At 46.7% G+C, this 23,245-nt stretch overlaps 1 protein-coding gene across 1 annotated transcript in view; it reads left to right on the plus strand.

The window, feature by feature from the left end:
* Positions 1 to 5,849: 5,849 nt before the first annotated feature.
* Positions 5,850 to 23,245, plus strand: part of FAT2 (FAT atypical cadherin 2) — a gene marked incomplete at both ends in the record, with an annotated part of 44,079 nt that continues 26,683 nt past the window's right edge. Inside the window, 8 exons of the mRNA XM_080353571.1 lie at positions 5,850 to 9,114; positions 9,558 to 9,872; positions 15,955 to 16,016; positions 16,987 to 17,298; positions 17,794 to 18,004; positions 20,303 to 20,442; positions 22,236 to 22,511; positions 22,970 to 23,180. Of these exons, the coding sequence (XP_080209697.1) occupies positions 5,850 to 9,114; positions 9,558 to 9,872; positions 15,955 to 16,016; positions 16,987 to 17,298; positions 17,794 to 18,004; positions 20,303 to 20,442; positions 22,236 to 22,511; positions 22,970 to 23,180 (4,792 nt within the window). The remainder of the gene's footprint in view (positions 9,115 to 9,557; positions 9,873 to 15,954; positions 16,017 to 16,986; positions 17,299 to 17,793; positions 18,005 to 20,302; positions 20,443 to 22,235; positions 22,512 to 22,969; positions 23,181 to 23,245) is intronic.

Raw genomic sequence — 23,245 nt, forward strand, 5'->3', positions numbered from 1 at the left:
CTTTATCACCAGGAACAGAGCTGAACCATGAAATCGTCACAGCACAGGGTCCAGGCGCTGCCACTTGCTCTGTGACAGGAGCAGCGTTTCACAGGTCACCTTGAGCAAGGGCAGACCTCAGCTGTAAAAGGCACATGCAACAGATTTTAAACAATCAGCCGCCGTGCTCCAGGCTGTCTAGCAATCTGCAAACAATTTCCGAAGGTCTATCCAAGCCATTCAGAGATGGGGAAGGAACAGCAAGTCCAGCGAGAAGCTGTACCCACACGAACACAGCCCCTGAGCAGACTGGGGCAAAACAAAGCCCAGCAAACATCAATCTTTTGAAAACCATCCTCAGGCACTGGAAAACCCCGAGATACATTGAGGAAGGAAACACTATCACTTCAGGGGCTCTTTTCATTAGTTTTCTGGCTTTGTGTTGTACCTCCAGGATGTATTTCTTCTGGTTTGCTCCAAAACCAAGCAGAGACTGCACTACCAAATGTAGGACCAGGATCTCCAAGCACAGCGCCAGCCCAGATTCAGCATCCCATTCAGAGAAATGCTGCCGAGATCATGGGAAAGGCTCTGTGCCATGGCTCGGGAAGGGATGGGCTTGTTTGTTTTTCAAAGTTTAAGAAAAAAGTTCAAAAAATACCCATCTCCCCACAGAATTCAAACCCCACAGGCCCAGCTTTGTAAGCAACCGGTGAGGAACTCACCAAAACTGAACAAGGCACCAAATGGAAAAGTATCTAATCCCATCAGCATTGCTGCAGCGAAGGAGACGGCAAATATTAACCAAGCAGCACAGCCCCCACAGCCTGTACACAGGTTATTTCAGTGCTGGGAATCAAAACATATCACAGACATGGCTCAACACCTGTAAAAAAAAGGGGTACTTTTTAACCTGTGACTTTCCAACATTAAAGACTCAGGGAGAGCTTTCTGGTTGAGTCTTTTTGGCAGGTGGCTGTAAGGATATTGCCCCAACTATAGCTGAACCCCTTCTGCTCAGCTACCACCCAAGCCAGGAAAAGACAGTCCCAGCTCTCATCCACTTTCCCAAAGCCTTTCACCAACATCTTATTTGATTTACTTCCTTTGCTCTCTCTTTCTTTTCCCCAGTGACCACTGAAATTCAGACCTACCATTAAACTGCCCCATCATTGATTATTTGCATCTCCTTTGCCCCCTCTCTCCTTGTGTTTGTAGCCTCCAAATGAAGATGGTGATGTGCTCAGGGATGATTTTGATCAGTACCTACATCCCAGGGGGGACACTATTTCTTGTAGTGAAGAAAAAAAAGGGAGAGAGAATGGAGATAGGAGAGGGGAGGAAAAAAAGCAAGAAAGAAAGAGGAAGAAAGAGAGTTTGGGATGCGTGCTCGCAAAAGAGCAATAAGGGAAGAGTTGTCCTTATTTTCACATCAAAATGATGATTTTTTTTTTCTCCAATCTTCTGATCTCAAAACTTTGGGCCAAGCCCCCACCACCAGCAGCGAGGGGAATGCTGCTCTTGGTGCACTCAACACGCTCTTTGTTTTATGTTTTGGGTTTTTATGGCTTTTAAACGCTCCTCTTGAAGGGGATCAAAGGTGGGGCTGTGGCCACACCTGCTTCCTGGCAGGCTGCAGCACTTCTCTGCGGTACAGCCGACAAACACAGCAGCCTGCACACCGCAGAGACCCCCGGGAGGACCCCCCTGGCCATGCCTCAGCCGCTCACCCCAGCTGGCCAGAGCAGCCATGCCCTGCACTGATCCCCCAAAATCACCCAACTCCACAGCCTCCCAACACACACACACACACTTTGAACCTCAGTGCTACGTTTGCTCCTTCATTTCAAACCAACAGATTTGGGCATGCCTTTGACGGAGGATCACAATTTGGATGTTAAATTTAGACGCGCGCTTAGGCTCTGATTAGAGATACACAGAATGTTTACTCACTCTGCGGGGAGTTTGCACCTACAGGGCTGAGGGCGAAGCCCCTTGAGGCTCTCTGATCCTCGCTTGGTGATTAGGAGAGGAGACTGAATCACCACATAATGATGCCCTGGTATTTCCCTCAGTCAGGAGCGTGCCTTACCTTCCTCCCTTCATCCCACCGATGGACCTTCCCCAAAACATCTGCCTGCTCATGTGCAACCAGCTCCAGGAGGGCATCTGTGCCCAGGGAAACCATGAAAATGAGAAGCAGAGCTTTCAGAAGTAGAAATAACCAATCCCATGAGCTGAGGGACCAGAGGCAGGTGAGAGAGTTTTGGTATTTAATGCTTTCAGCTGGTCTAGCAGGCCTGAAGCAGGTATAGCCCTTGCCACAGAACTATCAGAACAAAGACATGGGGTAGCATAGCTCAGAAAAACAGGAAAAATATTTCTCCTAATCTACAGGAAAGAATCGGTTGCAGGCACAGTTGATTTCACCGAGTTTCAACATGGAGAACCTTGAACTACATTTCAAGGACCCTTGAGCTTGGCAGCCCAGCTCCTGCCTTCCTCAGGGATTTTAAGTGCTAGTAAATTGATTTTATGCCATTTTCACATTATACACAGCTTTCCCATTCACACTATAAGAGTCACAGAATCCCACCTCATTTCTGCTAGTTCGTTACTGACACCTTCCAAGGGTAGTTCCAACAGGGCTTTCCCTGGAGCTGACCCAAGGCAGTAGTTAACCAGATTGTCCTCTCTTCAGAGCACTGTGCCCCATTTTTCTGTTGAGCTTCAGTGTGGCCTTTGGAAATGCCCCAATCTCCTTTCTGGATAAATTTGCATTGTGAATGTGGTGTAAGTGATCCCAGAAATGGGAGAGAGAGCAAGGGCTGCACAGTTATCTCCTGGAAGACCTATTACTCTTCAACTTACATTAAAACCATACTGGAGAAAAAGAAACATGACATCAGTGTGCCATTGTTTCCCAATACAACCTACTAAAGAAGAAACTCCAGGCTACAAGTAGCATATGATGGTTTGGTTTCCAGTCAGGGCTAGGGAAGCTGTGAGCTTTCCTGAAAGCCTCAGGACACTCAACAGGAGCAGGCCAACTCTTGAAGGACACTGGTGTCACCAACCGCCTCCATCTTATTCTTTTACCAAAGGATAAATGAAGAGGGCAAACATGGGCTTGTGTAGAACTGCACGAACAGTGACAGGATTCCACAGCAGCATTGGGATAGAAATGGTCCAAGGAGATATACGTGCAGTATAAAGGTGGTGAAAAAGCACGTCTCAGAGCACAGGCAGCTGCTGTCAGGGGACACGATGGGCTCTCTGTGCCAGTGTTGGGGCTTTGCACATGGGTCCTGCCACAAAGAAAAACTGTTAGACTTCAAAAGTTGATAGTGATGCCTTCTAGAAAATTCTCCCTAAGTTCTGGCTGTGCCTTTCAATGTTTCAGATCCATCTCCAGAGGAAATGAGGCTTCTGCCTCATGCCTCATGTGCGTAGTTACTCTCCAGCCCTCATAATTACTGCTGAAGCCATTGATTGTGTTCAGCCCAGCTTGTAATTGAGAGAAAAGCTCTCAGAAATATGAGGTCATGACAGGTTTTGCAAAATAATTAGCTGGACAGAGGAGTAAAACCCTGCTAATGCCCCCTCAGAGGAAAAAACACCAACCTAAGTAAAGCTCTTCTTAGATGTCAGGAAATCTACAGGCAAGAGTGAGGTTAAGGACATTCCAAGAGAGGTTCAGAAGAAAGTTTGTGTCTTGTTAAATGCAAGAAAATCCAATCCTTGCTCAAGGTTATCCTCCCATATTGAATTGCTGGTGCTCGAGACGGCATGTGCTCTAGCTCCAGCTTTTCTTGTGGTTGTGGAGTTCATAACATCTCTGCCTTGTGGGTTCTCTGATGTCTTATAAGAGATGAGTTCACATTGCCATTTCAGTACAATTCAATTAAGAAGTCAATTAGCCCAGATACAAAGCAATCAACTTCATTAATTCTGGTGTTCACGGAACAGCACTGTTTTTTCTTGGTGTTGTATTCTGCTGTCTTATTCTACTCTGAATTGTATGTGACTTTTCCTGCTCCACAGTCCTAGCAGACACACGCGCACACAGCATGCATACATCTTCTTTCCAGGTTCAGCAGTTTAAAATGTTGGACGGGAGCAGCTCTAGGCAAGTCCCTACATGCTGCAAAACTCTTAGGCGCTGTTAAGTAACATGCAGAGCTTTTAAGAACATGGTTTTCATCTTCTCAGGAGGAACCACATGCCTTTCTGGATCACCTAGCCCTGTCCTCCAAGATTTTCTTTCATTTGCTTTGCATTTGGGACTATGTTGTATTTCCTATAAATTAAATGATACAATCAAAAATTTAGTCTGAATTGTGTCAGTTGTGGTAGATCCAAATTGTGTTAACATTCTGCAAATTCTGATAGTTTCACTTCCTAGTGACAGAGGTGGCAATTGAGCTTCAGACCATTTGTTTCAAAAATAACTAACCACAGCATGGAGATTGCTGGGTGATTGGCGTCTGTTTACCAAGGAAAAAGGATTTGAAAGTAGTATCAAATTTACAGCTTTATATTCATCAGTAATTAGCTATCTCAGTGAGAGAACGTGACACATATTTTTAGTTGAGCTTCAATAATTTGTTCCTAACATTCGATTTGACTTATAAATTTAACTAGTTCTGGCTTTTAAAGAGATAAGTCTTGAAAAAAGTGTCTGGAAAAACAAGTCTTCCCTGTTTAAATCAGGAATGTGCCAAATGACTGGCAGGTACTTGATATATAATTTAAATTTAAAAGAGGAAGAAACAGTTCTAGATAAAGATCTGGGATATCTAAGGGAAATATATGCACCTATATTTAGCTTATCCTTGGTTTCAACCCCTAAATGCACACACAGCAGTACGCACTTCGCTTTTGAAAAGAACAGGCCTTGATCCTTTAACAAGCCCCACAAAGCTCACTAATAAAGTTACATCCTTGTTAATCACGTATGTGCTCCCCTGTTGCTTCTTTGATACACCATGTTCACAGACATAAATCATGGAGCCACAGATGTTCAGGAGTCGTTAGAGAAGGAAGTCGGTGGCGGGTGGTCATGGACAGCAGATCCTTCACAGGAATCCTGACCCTGGGGCTTTGCCGTGGGAAGGGAGGAACCAAAGAGATTGCTCAGCAGCTGAGGGTGACATGGTCAAGGTGTCTTGCTAGAAATCTGCTCTTCAAGCAATGCAGAGGAGGCAGACAGGGTCAGAACTGTGAATTATAAGAACTTTGCAGTAACATAGATACAACTTGACAAGGGCTTGAGCTAAAGCTGTTGAAAAGGCCATATTGTTGTAGGGCATCTATGCTGCGGAAGGAGAACAGGTTGCTGTAGGAAGAGGAGAGGAACGAGAAGACAAGCCATGGGGAGAGACATCAAGTCATTCTTTGTATATTGACTCTTGAAAATATTTTGCAAGAACTTGTATGGAGAGAGAAGATGGAGAAGAGAGAATGGAGAAACAAAAGAGAAGTGGGGTTTGGATTGAGAGTGGAGAGTTCAAATAGGCTGTTTGACTAGGGACAAGGTAGAAATGGAGGGAGAGACTGTTCACAGAATAGGAAGTCAGCATGATCAGAGCATTTGACATGGCTTTTTATGTTTTGCCCTGTACAAGGGCGAAAACTGAAAGAGAAAAAGTGAGTGGATCTGAGCCAGCATGGGGATGTGGGAGGACAGGTCGCTCCTGGGGCCAGAAGGAAGAAAAGCTCAGCTTAAACCACACTAGCAAAGCAAGGGGTAGGGAGAGGAGGGAGATGAGGCTGAGCCCACAGGGACTTTTTCTCCAACACACTAACCTTAATAAAAATGACCAATGTTCTTCCTTTGACACCTGCAGGACCCAAGGAGGCACCACACCATGGAAGTCACTATCAGGAGGTACTTCCTGAGTGTTGCTGTTTTCCTGATGAGCTGTGTCGTCCACAAGGCGAGCTGCGAGAAAGGCAACACTTCCCCTCTGCACTTCACCCACTTCTTCTACAATGCCACCATCTATGAGAACTCAGCCCCCAAGACCTATGTGGAGAGCTACGTCAAAATGGGTATCTACAAGACAGACCCTGAGTGGGACATCAGGTACAGAATAGCCTCTGGAGACAACACTGGTCTTTTTAAAACAGAAGAGCATGTAATTGGGGATTTCTGCTTCTTGAGAATAAGAACCAGGAGCAGCAACACAGCACTTTTAAACCGGGAGGTCAAAGACAGTTATATGTTAATAATCAAGGCCACAGAAAGCACCTTTGCCTATGAAGCCTGGGCCAAAGTCTTGATCCACATTCTGGACAGAAATGACTTGAAGCCCCTCTTTTCACCCCCCTCCTACAAAGTGTCCATCAGAGAAGACACACCTCTGAAAACAGTGGTCTGCACACTGAGCGCCACTGACGCTGATGCTGGCCAGAACGCCGAGTTCTACTATGCCCTCAACACCAAGTCTGACCTCTTCACCGTCCACCCCACCACGGGAGCAGTTATGACCACAGGCAAGCTGAACAGCACCCACCGAGGCAGACATCACCTGCAGGTTTTGGCTGTGGACAGAATGAGAAAGATCACGGAGGGAAACGGCTTTGGGAACTTGGCTAGTCTGATGATCCAAGTGGAGCCATCTGCCAGGAAACCCCCCTCCATCTCGTCAGTGAAGGTGACACCACCTGACTCAGATGAAGACTTTCTCTATGCAACTCTGTCTGTAGAAAGTGGTGACTCAGAAGCAGGGATAGATTCTGTCGACTTTGTGGATGGAGATCCAGGAAGACATTTCAAAGCCATCAAATCCTACTTTGGGAGCACAGAGTTCATGATTGTGTCAACCAAAGAGATCAACTGGCTGCTTTACCCATTTGGTTTCAACCTCAGTCTGCAAGCCAAGGATAAGAGCAAGCCACCGCTCTTCTCTCCTATTAGAGTTATCCACATACCTCCCTCCAGGTATGTCTCTGCCAGGTTTGAGAAAGAAGAGTACCACGTTCAGCTAAGTGAATTTTCCCCAGCTGGAAGCCAAGTTGTTATGGTGAAGATCACACCTGTCTTCCCAAATCTCAAATACATTTTGAGACCCACTCCTGACAGCACAAGCTTTAAGATCAATCCTCACACTGGACTAATAACTACAGCCAGAACAGTGGACTTCCGTGAGCAGTCTCATTTTGTACTTGAAGTTACAACCATTAACAGTCACGCATCCACAACTGTTCACATTGACATCACTGATTGCAACAACCATGCTCCAAGTTTTAGTCAGTCTTCATACCGTGGGGCCTTTGATGAAAATGTTCCTCCCAGTACCAGTGTCTTAACGGTACAGGCTACAGATGAAGATGAAGGAAACAATGGTTTTGTCACCTACACCATAGCCAACCAGAAATCGGTTCCCTTTGTCATTGACCCCTATTCTGGCATCATTTCCACCTCCAAGTCAATGGACTATGAATTGATGCAGAGATGGTACCATCTGCGAGTGTGGGCATCAGATTGGGGCTCACCCTTCCGCCATGAAACAGAGGTGTATGTCTCCCTCATGCTGAGCAATGTCAACGACAATGCTCCTGTGTTTGAGAAGGCAAGCTGCAGCGGCACCATCCCACGGGACTTTCCGGTTGGGAACCCCGTGGCCACAGTCTCTGCAATTGACAGTGATGAGCTGCAGCATATCAAATATGAAATCAAGTCTGGCAATGAGTTACGGCATTTTGAACTGAATCCCGTCTCTGGAGTAATATCACTTAGAATATCTTTGCGAGATCTTCCTTCTGAACAGCCACTTTCCTACTCTTTGAAAATAACTGCAACAGATGGGGAGAACTATGCTTTGCCAACATCTGTAAACATCAGTGTGGTCGGCCAAGGTCTCCCCGTCAAAATGCAGTGTGAGGAAACAGGAGTTTTGAAACAACTGACAGAAACCATCATACACTCCATTGAGTCTCAGTCTCAAGGCCACGGGCAGGATGATGAAACATCTCTGAACTTGCACCTTATAAACCATAATGTTCCGAAGTTTGATGACAGCTTTCCACGATCTATTGATATCATAGAGACTGTTCCCATCAACTCAACTATTGCTGACCTTTCAGCTATTGATCCTGATACTGGTTTTAATGGAAAATTGGTCTATGTGATCTCAGATGGAAATGACGATAGCTGCTTTACTATTGACCTGGAACTGGGTCTCCTTCGAGTCCTTTCTCCTCTAGATCACGAACGAACCAGTTTCTACATTCTTAACATTACTGTGTATGACCTTGGCACACCACAAAAATCATCTTGGAAACTGTTGGCTGTGAATGTGTTGGATACCAATGATAACACTCCTAAGTTCCCGCAAGGTGCCTACTGGGTGGCAATACCAGAACACGTAGCAACAGGGACAACAATAGCGCAACTCAAAGCAGAAGATGCTGATACAGATGACAATGGGAGAGTAAAATATTCTCTCCTAACCCCCACTGATAAGTTTGCCATTAACAGTGTCACTGGAGAAGTGACAGTTACAGGTGCCCTGGATAGGGAATTGTGGCCTTACTATGTGCTCAAAATAGAAGCTAGGGACCAGCCCAAAACAGGCTACGAGCTGTTCTCCGTTACAGATCTCACAGTGACTCTGGAGGATGTAAATGACAACACTCCACAATGCCTCCCAGCCCTCAACAATGTGAAGGTCCCAGAGGACTTGCCCGTGGGAACCATTCTCCTGTTTCTTGAGGTTTTTGACCCAGACACTGGCTCTGGGGGTGAGGTGAGGTTCAGCCTCATTAGTGATGAGGAGATGATGTTTCACATGGATAAGCTGACTGGGGCACTCCGGCTGGAGAAGGAGCTGGACTATGAAAAGAAGGACTCTTACAATCTAACCGTGCAGGTCAGTGACGGTGGGAAGCCCTTCTCTCGCTCTTCCCTCTGTCACCTGGAAGTCAACATCCTTGATGTCAACGAGAACTTGCACCCACCACGCTTTGCCTCCTTTGTCTTCAAAGGCTGGGTGCAGGAGAACAGCCCTGAGGGTACATCAGTGATGACGGTCACAGCAAAAGATATCGATAAGGGGAAAGATGGAGAGGTTCAATATTTCTTCCGAGAGGGCACTGGCCTGTCCGTCTTCAGCATCGAAAAGGACACAGGTAATGACAGTTTAGTTTAATGGTGTATCATAAAAACTTAAACTGCATGCTGTGTTTGGTCTGACTTTTTGACCCAATATGACATTTCTATATTCTCTCTATTTACAAAGTTCCATGCATTCAAATCTTTCATGCTTGTGCAGGGATGTACAGTGTGCATCCCTGTATATGGGGAGAAGCAAGCAGGGTTTGTCTCCTTAAAATAATGGAAAATCAAGGTCTGTCCTTCCCTAAAATACTGAAGTCTTCCCTTTCACTTGTGTAACAAATTACTCTCAGCACAAGCAAGCCCTCACCTTCCCCACAGTCTCACAAGGTTGATGTCAGAGTTTGTATCTGCAGCAAAAACCAAGAAGACCAAAGACACAGACTGGTCTGGCATCAAGGACAAAGTGGTCTGAGTTCCTTAAATCCCTCACAAGCACTTTCTGTCATTCTTCTAGGCACCATCCGGACCATAGGACCACTTGACCGAGAAGGAACGTCTCACTACTGGCTGACAGTGCTAGCTCTTGACCTGGGAACAATTCCTCTCTCTTCTGTGACTGAAATTTATATTGAAGTCACTGATACCAATGACAACCCACCTCAGATGTCCCGACCTGTCTTCTACACCTCTGTGATGGAGAATTCCCCACCAAACACATCTGTCCTTCAGCTTGATGCCTTAGATCCAGACTCTAGCTCAGAGGGAAAACTGACTTTTCACATCCTAACTGGAAATCCTCAAGGACTCTTCACCATTAACCTCATTACAGGTAAGACTGATCCAATTCAGCATCTGTTTTTGAGGCTTCCAAGTGCCCAGAGGATGTTACATATTCAATATAAACAGCCCACGCAGCTGCTTTTGTCACACCTTCTTTCTGCAGCAAAAGTCCCAGTCTCCAAATACACTGTGTGGGTAGGCTAAGGATTGAAACCCTCAACCTGAAGGCTGCTATTTGCATCCAGATGGCTCTTAGAATGACACAAATGTGCTACTTTCAAAGCTGTAAACTGAACCAAGCATTTGCTTTTAATCTTCCCCCTTACAAACAACTGCCCTATTACACAGCCTGAGCCAGGAAACACCCTTCTGGAGGTGACTGTTCTGGGACAGACCAAGGCAGGATTAATAAAAATGAATCCCACTGTATTTAAAGGCTCCACCCATTCTGCAGCACTATTAATGTAATAAGTGTAGTACCACCTCTTCTGCCATCTTCCTAGACTGTATCTTTCATCTGAGGATTAATTACCAGATCTTTCAGAGCCATCAAAAACCCGCTGATGTTTTGTGTAAACAGCTTCCTCAAACTATCCCAGCAGAGCTGACATTGGGCCAGTCTGGCAACGAAAGCTGTGCTGAGCCCGGCACTCCATTGGCTCCTGCAAGAACAGGGGAGGGAGGGCACAGAGCCTGGGTATGGGAGAGGATTAATTGCATGACTTTGATCTCCCGCGGATGATAAAAGCAGTTCACCTACTGCAGTGGCACAGAAGCCTGCGCTCAGGTGAGAAAGAAGCTGAATGTATTGAAAAAGGCTAGTGCAGCTCTTGATTGCGTGTTACCTGTGGTGTAACGGCCCTCTGGCAGTCCCCTACAGCAGGCCAGGAGGGGGGTGTTCAGAAAAAATCTGTTATGCTGAAACAATGAAATCCTTCTGGTGTCTCTACATGGCACTGTATACATACACCTGGAGATGTCAGCTAACTCTGACCATGGCCACCTCCAGCTGTAGCTACATCTACTGTCAGAAGCTTTTTAGCCAGGTCAGGGTATTGCTCTGCATCCAACTTCCCCACATAGTCCAAACTATGCACAACTTAGCCACATGGACAGCTGGCACAAATGCTGGGTTCCATGGAGAGGTGCCTTCAGAGGCCCTCTGTTAGAAGACTAATGCCTGTTTGATGGGATGTGGACCAGAAATGGCTACCAGGACACCAGGCTAGCAACCCTCATGCTGAGTTCAGCTTGCACTCACGCATCCTGAAGGAAATTCAGCCTTCTCTGTGCTGCAGGTAACAGGCAAAACCTTCACCCCAGTGTGAGTGCAGCCCTGCAAAGCCATGCTCCAAGGATGTCATGTTTTTGGTAAAACAAGAGACACTGTCAAAATCTGAACGTTGGCTAATGAGACACCTCACCTTTAAGCCAACCCTTTAATTCCCATCTCAGACAAAAATTGCTCTCTCAGCTCTGAGTCACCTCCTATCCATCTCTCTCTACAGTCAGGTCATTTGCATGTGAAGAGTGAGAAGTTTGTCAGTCCTGTAAGAAACCCATGAGCTGATCTTATCTCTTGGACAGTTGCTGGAGGTCCCTTATTTAAACCCTGAGCTTGGAGTTTACTTAAGGACATGCTTCCAAGCTTGATGAGGATTCAGTTGTCCATTGTTTTACTAGCATATCAGTGAAAAGAACAAATAATTACCTGCAAGCATTGGCATAAACTGAGCAGTATCACGCTTACAGTATCTAAAGTCTTTAAAGTATCTAAAGAGGAGTCATCTGCTACTATTGCCAGTAAGAATATCACAGCTCATCTAAATTACAGAGTTGTACGAAGCTTATTTGAAACCCTGTGATATTCTCCTTTGCAGACAAGGGCATGCTAGTTTTTCTGTTAAGTAGAATTAGAACATAATCTTTGGCCTCAGCCTGGAAATGTAGCATTGAAAGGTGAACTGCTGGTCTTTCATGAGGCCTTGAAAGGCAGCAGGAACGGCTGTAATAGCTGTCCCTTGGGAGGACTTGGCACCTCCAGCATCCCTGAACTACCACAGAAGGGCTCTAAGCTCTTCCAGCTCTCAGTTCCCTAAAGAGGGTGGAGAAAAAGCGAGGGAAAATAAATGAAAGGCTAATGAGAAGAGGGAATAAAACTGCACAGTGAGATGAAAGCTTTCTGCCATTGGTGATGGAATCTCTCCAGCCCAGCCTGGCAGCTGGTGCAGAGCAGTGTTTGTGGGAGACAGAGAGATAGATAGATACACGGAGAGATGGAAAGATAGTAGAGTTTGAGATATTCTTTTGCTGGAAACATTTTCAGCTTGTTATGTGTAGGGTTTGCAGTCCCTGATGTGAAGTGAGTTCCAGTCCGGACAGGACCGGGAGGAATTGGGAGGCTGTGGCAGGAAGAGTCAGGATGAAGCCATTCATCCTGCTGAAAGGCTTTCTGGAGAATCCTTTTACCTTGGACTGTTCATCTCCAGCTCTTATCTAGTGCTTGTTCTTCTGGAACTTCTCCAGCTGTGTCCATGTCCACGGGCTTCCCCAGGATGCCTGTGGTTCCCTGCATATGTCTACATGGAAAGACAGACAGACATAGCCTACTCTTTTGATCTGAGGGATGGTTGCACTGCTGCTCCGCGAGACAACGTACCACCAGCTCAAGCTGAGCATGGAGTGGTGCAGAGAAGAGTCAGAACAAGAGGGGAGGCGGTAGGAGGAGGAAAATTAAAAAAAAGAGAAAGTGAAAGGGAAGCAACAGTGGGACAACAGAAAGAGGACTCAGAACAACCTCTTCTCAGGCTCTTTTGAAAGACCCCAGTGCCTGCAAACCTGATTCTGGCTATTTTAACTATCTTAGATTTTCCTCCCTGGAGCAAGGGCAGGGGGCCAGCAACCTCCACCCCAGCCCTGCTCTTGCCAGCAGAAGTTATTATTATTTTTTGTTCCCTGACAACAATGCACTGTTAATTTAGCAGCTCCTGTTCCAACACGACTAGCTTTCCTCTCTCTCCTTTCCAGGCAGCAAGCAAGAGAATTACAGACAATCCTTTCCCATTGTTGTGTGTAGATAGGCTGCAAGAGCAGAGCTTGTGCCCTTTTGTGTGCAAATAACAGAAAGGATCATTTCTAGACCTTCAGGTGAATGCAGAGAGCTTGGTTAATTGGCCAAGTGCAATCGGGACCATTGACAGTTTTGTTCAGTCTCCATAGGACTCAGCAGAAAACTTCAGGGCCACTCTTCACTCACACGAATAAAAGATACCCACTCGATTACAAGTCCTGTGGGATGGGCTGGCTGGTGTTTTCCAGAGAGGCAGGGACTGCACTGATAACTCACGTTCACATGCACACATGAAACATTCTCATTAAAATCAAAATGCACACTTCCCAGGTCCTTGTAGAGGGTCGCAGAAAGAACCAAGGAACTGTCTCCTTAGGCCACGAAAGCTGACGGCAGTTCCCCTTTAATAACAGTTTCCACTTCCATTTTAGCCCTCTGGCTTCAGAGGGTGTATAACCAAGTAGCAACAAATAAAAATATGCATTAATTCCAGCTGGCTTCTCTCAAGCACCATGTGCAGCTCCCGTCTCCTTGTCTCTGGGTTCTCAGCCGCCGTGTGAACACGGCTGGCAGTTTGTGCATCTTGGCAGCCACACAGCACCACGGCTCCGTACGGGAATTAGAGTGATTAACTGTTAACCACAAGAGCTTTCTGATCTCAAGGCAGAGTGGTAACTGGTTCTGGAGAGGGGATCCAGGAGCCACAATTGAGCACAGGGTAAGGGACAGAGGGAGTTTGCCTGGGGTCAGGAGGACAAGCCAACCCATTGACTTATGACTCAACAGATATGAAGATAAACCTAAAAATGCCATCCATTAATAAGCCCAGCTGGGATACAGTACAGGTCTGAGAGTGAGAGTAGAGTCAGCTCTTACTGCCCAGGAGATCTGAGCACCTCTATTGGCACAAACATTCAAGATAACCATTAAGTTCTTGTTCATTTGCCTTTACCACAGTCCTTCTTCTCCAGCTCTAGAAAGCTCAGCTACGATCCTGTTTTCCTTAATTTTTATCATTAGGTCACGAAAGAATTTCAGGGTGTGGCCAGGCAAATCTAAATAACCACTTTAGAGTGGTTTGAGTTACCTTCCATCAGCTGGCATGCAGCAACCAAGTGCAAACAAGGTATTACTCTGTTGCAACTGAATTTTGCAATCCGATAGACTAGAAATATCCCCAGTGTGCACACAGGTATTGGGTGACTCCATTGTCTATAGCTACCTATGTGTCCTATGGGCTGGTTAGGCCAAAATTATGAGCCATTCCCTGAGGTAGCTGGAGTTTTAGGGTTTGCTCCCTTGTCCTATCCAGTCTATTGGCAATGTGGACAGAGGCATCAGAGATCTCAGTGACCTGTTGCTGCAGTTCCATGTTCAGGCCCCCATTAAGTGAGCATTTCCATGCATATTGAGAGTTTTGCTACTACAGAAGCCCTGCAGCCTCCCACGAGCCCACGAGGTACTCAGAAGCTCCTCAGCCAGTGAGCTCTCAGGCCAGTGCTGAGGCTTCTTCACCGAGATGTCAAAAGGAAGATTTGGGAAAGAAAAGAAAATATCCATGATATACATCCAAACAGAGTCTTTCAAATTATCTTGTCATAATACATGGAGTGATGATTTATGATTGTAAAGGCATCAAATAAATGTTTAGTGCAGAGACCGGTGCCAAATACGAGTAATCCCAGAAAACAAGTGGAAACAGTGAACAATAGTCTTGTTCCAAGCAGCTGCTCCTCACTCCCCCATTCAGCTCCCTGGTGTTTCCTGCAGCCATTTCAAATTTTCTCCTGCCTATCATGCTTAGGCAGCAATACACAGAAGTATGATAAAACTGAAAACAATACTATTAATTAAAATGTTTTGGTTTAGGACGAGAAATGAGAGTTGATATGGGTTCACGCAACTCTGATTCTCAAGTCTTTTGGGACACACAAGTGCACGTGCTCACACCACTGCAAATACACCCTGCCTCCCACGCAAAGCCTTTCCCAGAGCAGCATGAGCCTGTATCACTGCTTGTGGTGCTCAGGAAAATTCACCATGCCTTTTGTTTGTACGAGAAAGCAGGGCTTGTCTTCATAAGGGATAAACACCATGATAACAGCAAACACCGGGAACGGGAGATAGGGGAGCTAACACAAACGCTCACAGGTGTCTGACTTGACTGTCAGAAAATCATACATTATATATACAATTTCCATCATCTGTAAAGCATTTGTGAAAATAGTCAAGAGCTGCTTTTCTCTAAAGGGGAAGAATCAAGGTACTTGATAAGGACTGTTATCAAACTAGATGTGGAAACACAAGCCTCAACTCTGTCCTTTCCACATCTACTCATTTTAGTCATTGACAAGCCAAAATCAGGCAATTACGATGACTTTGTTTAAACTCTAGCTTATTATAGCCACAATCCTCCCTCCTGCATCCAATCTATGCCCTGTGGCTAAACTAGTGTGTGTTTTTTAGAAATCCCTCAAATCTTGCAATTGCTATTGGATTCAACCTGTCTCTCAGCAAGGTTTAAAAAATATACCAGCATTATTATCAACTATACCCCATTTTTAGCCTGAATGCATTTATTCCAGTGGTAGAACAGAGCATATTTCCCAAGACAAAAGACAAAGCTTTTGTCAGAACACTGTAAATTACTAAAAACAAGGTTCAACAGAGGGGAAAATAGGAGTTGAGACTTGTAAAGAGGCCAAACTTGTGCCAGCACATGCAGAACTTTACTTAGAGGTATAAGAAAAGTTTTGTTTTCATGGTCCTGCAATCTTTCTCACCAAAAGCCCCACCACATGGCTTGGACAACCCTCAGCTAAGGTCAGGATCTGGTAGGTGTCCCCCCTCCTCTCAGTATCTGTAATCAGAGCATCTTCTCTGCACAGGGATTCAGGAGCACAACTTGCCCTCTGGGGGTATCTGTTGTTCTCCTCTGATCACAAAGGGAACCTGAAACAGGATGGGTGGCCAGGCTGGTGTGGGACACATGGAGATTTGACCGGCTCTGGTTTTCTTTGGATGCTGACTCTTGGAGCTTAAAGGGTTTCTTTCTTGGCAGGTCTGATTTCTACAACTTCACGGCAGCTGGATCGAGAATACAAGGCTGAACATATCCTAGAGGTGGGTAATGATGATTGTAATTAGCTTTATTTACGTACAAGTGTATTAAGTCCTCAAAAAGCTTTCCTTGCAAGTTGGAGCACAGAGAAAGAATCTCATCCCATCAGCTCCAAACTGCTGGGAAACTTAATTAAATGGTGTGTGTTGCCCTAAGAGACAGCTGCAGCAGTACTGCCGGGTTTATTATTTCCTTACTGAAGACTGGAGGAAAAGGTCTGTTCTGGAAGCTGTGGGAATGTGGGAAGAGGACTGGAATTGTCCTCTAGCAGGAGAGATAACAAGTTATGGAGGAAAGAGCAAGCGAGAGAAATCCACCCGCATTTATCTCATTGTATCAGACATTGCTGTGTAGCTTTGTGTTACCTGCCCCCATCCCTAGCTGCTCTGAGTGATGCATATTGACATTAGAGCAGGAGTTGTTACATTTATAAAGTCCTAAAATTACATTCTGCCCTTAGAAGGCAACCACGAGGCTGATGTGGCCCCCAGTGAAAATGAGTTTGACACTCCTGCATTAGAGGGATCTTAAGGTGTTGCAGTCTATCACGGTGATTGAGGATAATACATTTATTTCTGTAATGCGACATGCTGGGAGTGTGCGTGGGCACAGTCAAGTGAGGACAGGTGATAACTTGTTAAGCCGTTGCAATACAAATGTTCTCAGTTGTGTGAATCCTGATGACCTACAGCCCGACCTGGCAGCGGGATCTGACCCACTGCCCTGGGCAACCGCAAGCAGGAGCCCTGCAGATGTGTCTCCCCATGCATGCACAAGCCTTGCATGGTGCCAACCACGGCCAGCAGATTTTACCCTGCAGAAAGGAACAATGTCTCTGAAGATGTTGAGCTACAAGTGCAGATCCGAGTGAACACCCTAGTTTAGTCATTGCCTATCAGGATGAAGGTTGGTTACTCATGTTCTGGGTCATAACAAGCAGCTCTGTCACCTGCTCCCTTTGCTTGCTGGCAGGTGGCTGTTTCTGACAACGGAGAGCCAGCCCTGAAATCCACCAGCAGAGTGGTGATACAAGTCCTGGATGCCAACGACAGTCCTCCCACTTTCCCCCACAAGCTCTTCATGGTGCAGCTCCCCGAGAGAGACGCCTCGGAGACACCACTGCCCGTCTACAGGCTGATCGCCTCGGATCGTGACCAGGGCCAGAACAGCCACATCACCTACACCATCGAGGAGGAGGACGAAGGGATATTCACCATCAACCCCACAACTGGCATGGTGTTCTCCAGGAAGGCTTTTCCTGCCTCCGAATACAACATACTCACGGTGAGAGGAGAGGGAAACGGAGTCAATGGGAAGAGATGGGTAGAGAGGGAAAGAGAAAGAAGGGTGCAGCAACAGAAAAGAGATGGAAAAAATGCAGCAGCAGGAGAACTTGGATGAGACAGACTTAGGTTACAGGGAGAGAAACTGGGAAGCAGTGATGGGAAATGCAGAAGGTACAAAGCTATTAAAAATGGAGGATAAATATAAAATAAACTGTCCAACCCACTCTCAGAGATAAACATGGTAATCCACAATCCCATATGGATGTGGACATGAACATGAACAGTCTTTGGGTTTCATGGTCAAGAGACACTTGGGTTGCACGGCTCTACCTCGGCTGCAGGCAGAGCACAGGCTACTGGGCCAAGATTTATTTTGTGGGATTTTGGGGTCACCTGGACATGAAACTCCTAGTGGGTGAGAGAAGCAGCTTCCCATGGGGCTTCCATGGGCTAAACCAGCCTTCTCCCTGACTGCACATGCATTTTCCGGCAGGTCAAGGCAACAGACGGCGGCAGCCCACCACTTTCTTCTCATGTGCGGCTTCACATCAGCTGGGTCACCCGTCCCAGCCCTTCCTCGGAGCCACTAGCTTTCGATGAACCGCATTTTAACTTTGCCGTGATGGAAACGGATCCCGTAAACCATATGGTGGGAGTGATCAGCATCGAAATGGGTCCCAGCCAAGTGTGGTTTAATATCACAGGTGAGACACAGAAATTAAAGCAAGGCAGCAGTGTCTGGGATCACTTGCTCCAGCTCCCTTGGCCTTCAGCACTCGCATGCCTGAGCTAATGAAGTTGTTTGCTTTAGGTGTAGGTGAGCTACAGGTAAAGCTTTCTCACAGACACCAAAAGGCTTAAACAATCATACACAAAGCTGCCCGTCCAAGGGCTCCTGTGCCAAGTGCAATTATCTAACACACTTTCTTAATGACACTCTGGGATTTGCCAGTGTTTGAGGTGTTCTCCAATGTCACATGAAAGGCAGGGCATGCCAGTCCCGGCTCCTCCTGGGAATCCAGTGACACTGTTGGTTATGGTAAAACAGCCTGTGAGGATGCAGGTGTTTGGCTGGGTCTCACAGACACCCCCTGTCTCTCCCTCCTTGCCGAGCCCACAGCCCCGAGAGGGAAGGATTCCCCAAAGAGCTGGTCTGACCTGACTGGTGGGGCTCTCCCTTCCACCACACAGCATCCCAGGGATGACTGAGACATGAAACGTGAAGAAGCTCTAGGGCCTCCTCTGAGACATGCGATGCCAGGGCAAAGGGGACGTGGGCTGTCACCCCAGGGGACTCGTCAGGCAGTGCGTGTGCAGAACTGGTCCAACAAACAAGGGCCAGTTGTGCTCATGTAATTTGATGTTTTGAAATGGTGCCCCAATCTGCCTTTCCCTGACATTGCCTGCAGGGTTTGCCCTCGTCAGACAAAGCCTTAATTGGATGAGTGAATAGTTTTTGCCTTACTATGTTAGGGCAGGGATAATGGTATATAAATACAATTAAGCAACAAGAGATACAACACTATAAGGAACAGACGGTATCAGTGCATGGCTTATCTGGCATTACTAGTATCCGCTTGGGTTTGCAGAATTAACGGTATATTCCTCTGAATGTTATCCCATTGTTTCCCTGCTGAGTGCTTACCTGTATGCTTGGCCTTATCTTTACCAGTTTCTAGTGCACCAAGTGCTACTCAGGGTTCTCTTGGTTTCTATACTGATGAAAGAGGACATGATTTACTTTTCCCTACTAGCAAAGTAAAGCATTACAGTAGCTGGCAGCCAAGCAGGTGATACAGAGATCGAGGAGCCTTCAGCACCTCATTCAAAATCTTGCCTTTCCCAGTCCACAAAGGCTCTATCACTAGGCTTGATGATGTCTGAAAAAACTCTGACAAAGCAGCATCTTTCTTCATCTCTTTCCTTTCTTGGGCTTCCTCTATCCCTTTGGCACAGTGCAAAGGGAGCCCTTCTCTCTTTTATTAGGGAAAGGCATCCATGGGTCTCTCTTTTCCTCTTTCTGCTTCTTTCCATCTACTTCCCAGCAGGAAAGTCCTCATGGAAGGAAGTAGTCCAGATGGCTGGCAACCACTGCATTTCTCCCGCAAGGGAAGATGTGTAATTTAACCACCAACTAAGATTTTCCCAGCTGGTAAGAGAATCAAACAGATCCAGAGCATCCAGTAGCTGGGAAGCAAAGAAGATGAGACCTGGGGCAAATCGCAGAAAACTCCTTCTGCATCTCAGAACAGCAGAGCAGTGTTTCACCTGCAATAGTGACCTAAGAGGCCAGCAGCAAGTGAGGCATGAGAAAGGAACTGCCACGCCAGGGCTGAACAGTCGTGGCATGAGGAATGGCCTTCTGCTGCGGAGCTGCTCAGGCCTGCGGTTCCCTGCACGACACAGCCATCTGGGTTGGAGGCACCAGGCTCTGCTCACCCTGCAAGCACCGTCTGCCTCCCCAACTGCTCAAGTATTGGGCTTCTTCGGGTAGCTCTCAGGCCCCCAACCGTGGCGATGAAGACCATCGCTGATATGCCCACTGTGTGACCTTGAATAGGAAGCCAGCAGGAACATTGTTCAGCCTTGCAGGTCTCTGATCCGTGCTAAGTCCATGATGCTGCATAGCTGGAGACCTTGTGCAAATAAATCAGTGCTCAAACGTGACTTGCAAATCTAGCCAGGACATCATACACATATGTGCATGCTTTCCTCTTCGCTGCTCCTCACCTATGGCACTGTCCCCAACCTAGCTGTGTCCAAAGAGGTACAGCTCAAATGAAGGTATATTGCCTGCCATGCCATGTATCTGTGGCTGGGCATGAGCTCTTTATGTGTTTTGTGTATGGTGTCTGGAGGGGTGATCCTCATCCTTTGGATCTTCAGATAGCTCCTTGGATCCCTGCCCCTGTGGAGGCTGCCAGCACCTGCAGCTTGCTCCAGACAAAAATCTAACTGTGTCTGACCCCCCATTTCCTTTTCCCATCTCTCCTGTATCCCAGGTGGCGATGATGACATGGATTTTGACATTGAAAAGAGTACAGGCAGCATGGTCATTGCAAGACCCCTCGATGCAAGGAAGAAGTCAAGCTATAACCTGACAGTAGAAGTCACTGATGGGTCCACTACCATCAAAACCCAGGTAATGTTCTTTAATTAATTTAATTTAGTAGGGACCACACCTAGAGAGAGTATATGCCGAAGGGAATCTTTCTTCTGACTCAACTGAGGTCTAGATCAAGTGCCAGGCACAAGAATCTCCTTACACCACGATCTTACATTACACAGTGACCCAAGTCTTTCCCAAGTACCAAATTAAGATGTTTTTAAAATATTGTTGGAAACACAAAATAATAGAAAGCCTGGGCTTTTCCTGTTGATCACAGCCAGCACACAAGGACACAGCTATACCACCAGCCAAGCTGGGGTGGCAGTTCACACTCTCAGACCTCAACTTGCTCTCAGCTACTCAGGCTGAACAACCACATGTCTGGACGGCATGCTAAGACATAAGGCAAATGCATATACAGTTAGATCAGGCTTAAGTCCATGGTACCACATCAAGAGGTGCTCCTGAGACTTGCTGGCCTGCAGAAAGCCAGCACAGACACATCTGCAAGAGGTGAAGCCAGACCGAGCCCTGTGCTCCTCCAAGGTACGGAGCATTGATAACGCATCATCACTGAGGTCCAGGGTGCTGAGTGGGGCAACAGCAGAGATGCCATGTCCTCTGAGGTGCCACATGAAAAGCAAGCACTGGTGAAAAGAGGCACTTTGCTCCCAGGCATGTCCCCAAGCCCCATTTAAAATGGCTGTTGAGATTTGCCCATCTTTATCTACCCTCAGGAGGGGTACTCAGGGCTTCATCTTTCACAAACCATTTTCTCTACACATAAAAAGCAGCCAAAAATCCATCCCTCACTGCACAGGAAGACCTATAACATGAGTCACCCATCAGTGAAGCTTATCGTGGGAAATTCACTGTGGAGGTTTGCGGGGGATGATGAGTGAGGAACACTACCATTCCTGTGAAACGCAATGCTAACAGACAGCTATCTATCTCAAATATCACCAAGTAGTGTTCCAAATAAACAAACAAAGCCCCACCTTGCCTGGTGTGCATTCCCTGACACCTTGCATCTTATCCTTACGTTTATTTTGGCACTCAATGCCACTAGCAGATGTCAAAAAACCTGCTTGTGCAAAACAGCCATGGCATGTTCAGGTTTGCTAAAGGAAGCAAATTATTACACTTGGTTGGGACTTCCTAAGATTCAGTCAACGCATCAGTAGAGCAGTCAGGATGGGCAGGGGACCAAACAGAAAAACTAGGTGACTTTGCAGGCAGAATTCAGGCAGGCCACTCACAGGGGTTTGCTGTTACATGCAGAGGGGAAGATTTGGCTAAAAAGTGTAGACCACAAACTTTGCTTCTGCATACCTTCTCCACACATACGCTGCTCTTGACATAGACCAACCTCTCCCTCCCCTTGTCAAATATCACCCTCCATCAGCTTTCTGGTGTGTAATTAATGAGGGCTGGTGTGGAGGCATCAGCCAGCGAAGCTGGCACCATGGCTGAACAGCTGCTGCTTTTCATGGCAGGCTGCGATGGTTTCCCCGTGTGCCAAGCACTGGCGTGTTCAGTATGAATGGCTTGCCAGATTGGAAAGATTAAAAAAAAAAAAAAAAAAAAGGGAGAGGAAGCAAACTGAAAGTCACCAAGGAAAGACACAGCAGAATTTATTGGGAAGAAGGACAAAAGTGCTCCCAGTCACTGTGGATAGCAAAGCCCCAAAAGCTGGGGCTGTGATGGTTACAAGGCTCAGAGCACGGCTACACCCAAGAGGGGTTGGTAGCTGAGATTTTACATGGCTGCATAAGTCACCTTGGTCCCATGTCTCTGCTGTCCTCACTGTGCTGTGTCTCCTACAGGCATTTATCCACGTGATTGACATCAACCAGCACCGTCCCCAGTTCCTGGAGAGCCATTACGAGGAGAGGATTCCTGAAGATACCCCCTCAGGAAGGGAAATCCTTCGAGTCAGTGCTACAGACAAGGACAAAGGCAAGGGGCTCATCTACACCATCCATGGCAGTGTGGACCCCAAAAGCACAAGACTTTTCCAGCTGGATCCAAGCAGTGGGGTCCTCACAACAGTAGAAGGCTTCAGTTCCCAGCCCATGCCACAACACACCCTAACAGTGATGGTGAGTCCCAGCCAAACCCTGCCAAGTCCATCAGCTTCTCTGGGGTTTATGGGCCACTGGAGAAATTCAGACTGATTCTAGACTTTGAGGGAAGATTTGTCTAGAACAATAGGGAAGAGGAAAGCAGGGTGTTAATCTTTACTATATAACCATCCTGGATAAATCTAGGCAACACCTTGCTTTCTTCTAACCATGTGCTGAGCCCATGAACTGCTAATTTCTTTGAAGGGACACTGGATTCTTGTACAAGAAAGCAGAGTGGATAATTGTTAATGTGTGATTTCAAATTCAAGGCTGAGTTTTGGCACTGAAACTTAGAGGCTTGTTCCCATCCAAGGGGTTGGTACCCCTGAAACACGCCACTCCCTATGAGCCCTGATGAGGTACTTGGAAGCTTGTTGCAGGTAAGGCTCCCTGCTCCCTGATACGACAATACCTGCTCTTCCTCTGTCCTTCAGGTACGAGACCAGGAGGTTCCCATCAAGAGGAACTTTGTTCGAGTCACCATCCATGTGGATAACTGCAACCTTCACCCTCCACAGTTCAGCAGCATCCATTATGAAGCAGAAGTGTTGGACTCAGCAGTGGTGGGCACAGAGATTATGCAAGTCAGAGCCCTTGATCAGGACCAAGGAGCCAACGCTGAAATCCACTACTCCCTTCAGGCAGGTGAGAACCATTTAACAAGATGGTTTAGGCCGTGAACATGCCTGCATTTCCATGCTCTAGCTAGT

This window comes from Nesoenas mayeri (assembly GCF_963082525.1).
Source record: "Nesoenas mayeri genome assembly, chromosome: 14".
NCBI classification, from domain to species: domain Eukaryota; kingdom Metazoa; phylum Chordata; class Aves; order Columbiformes; family Columbidae; genus Nesoenas; species Nesoenas mayeri.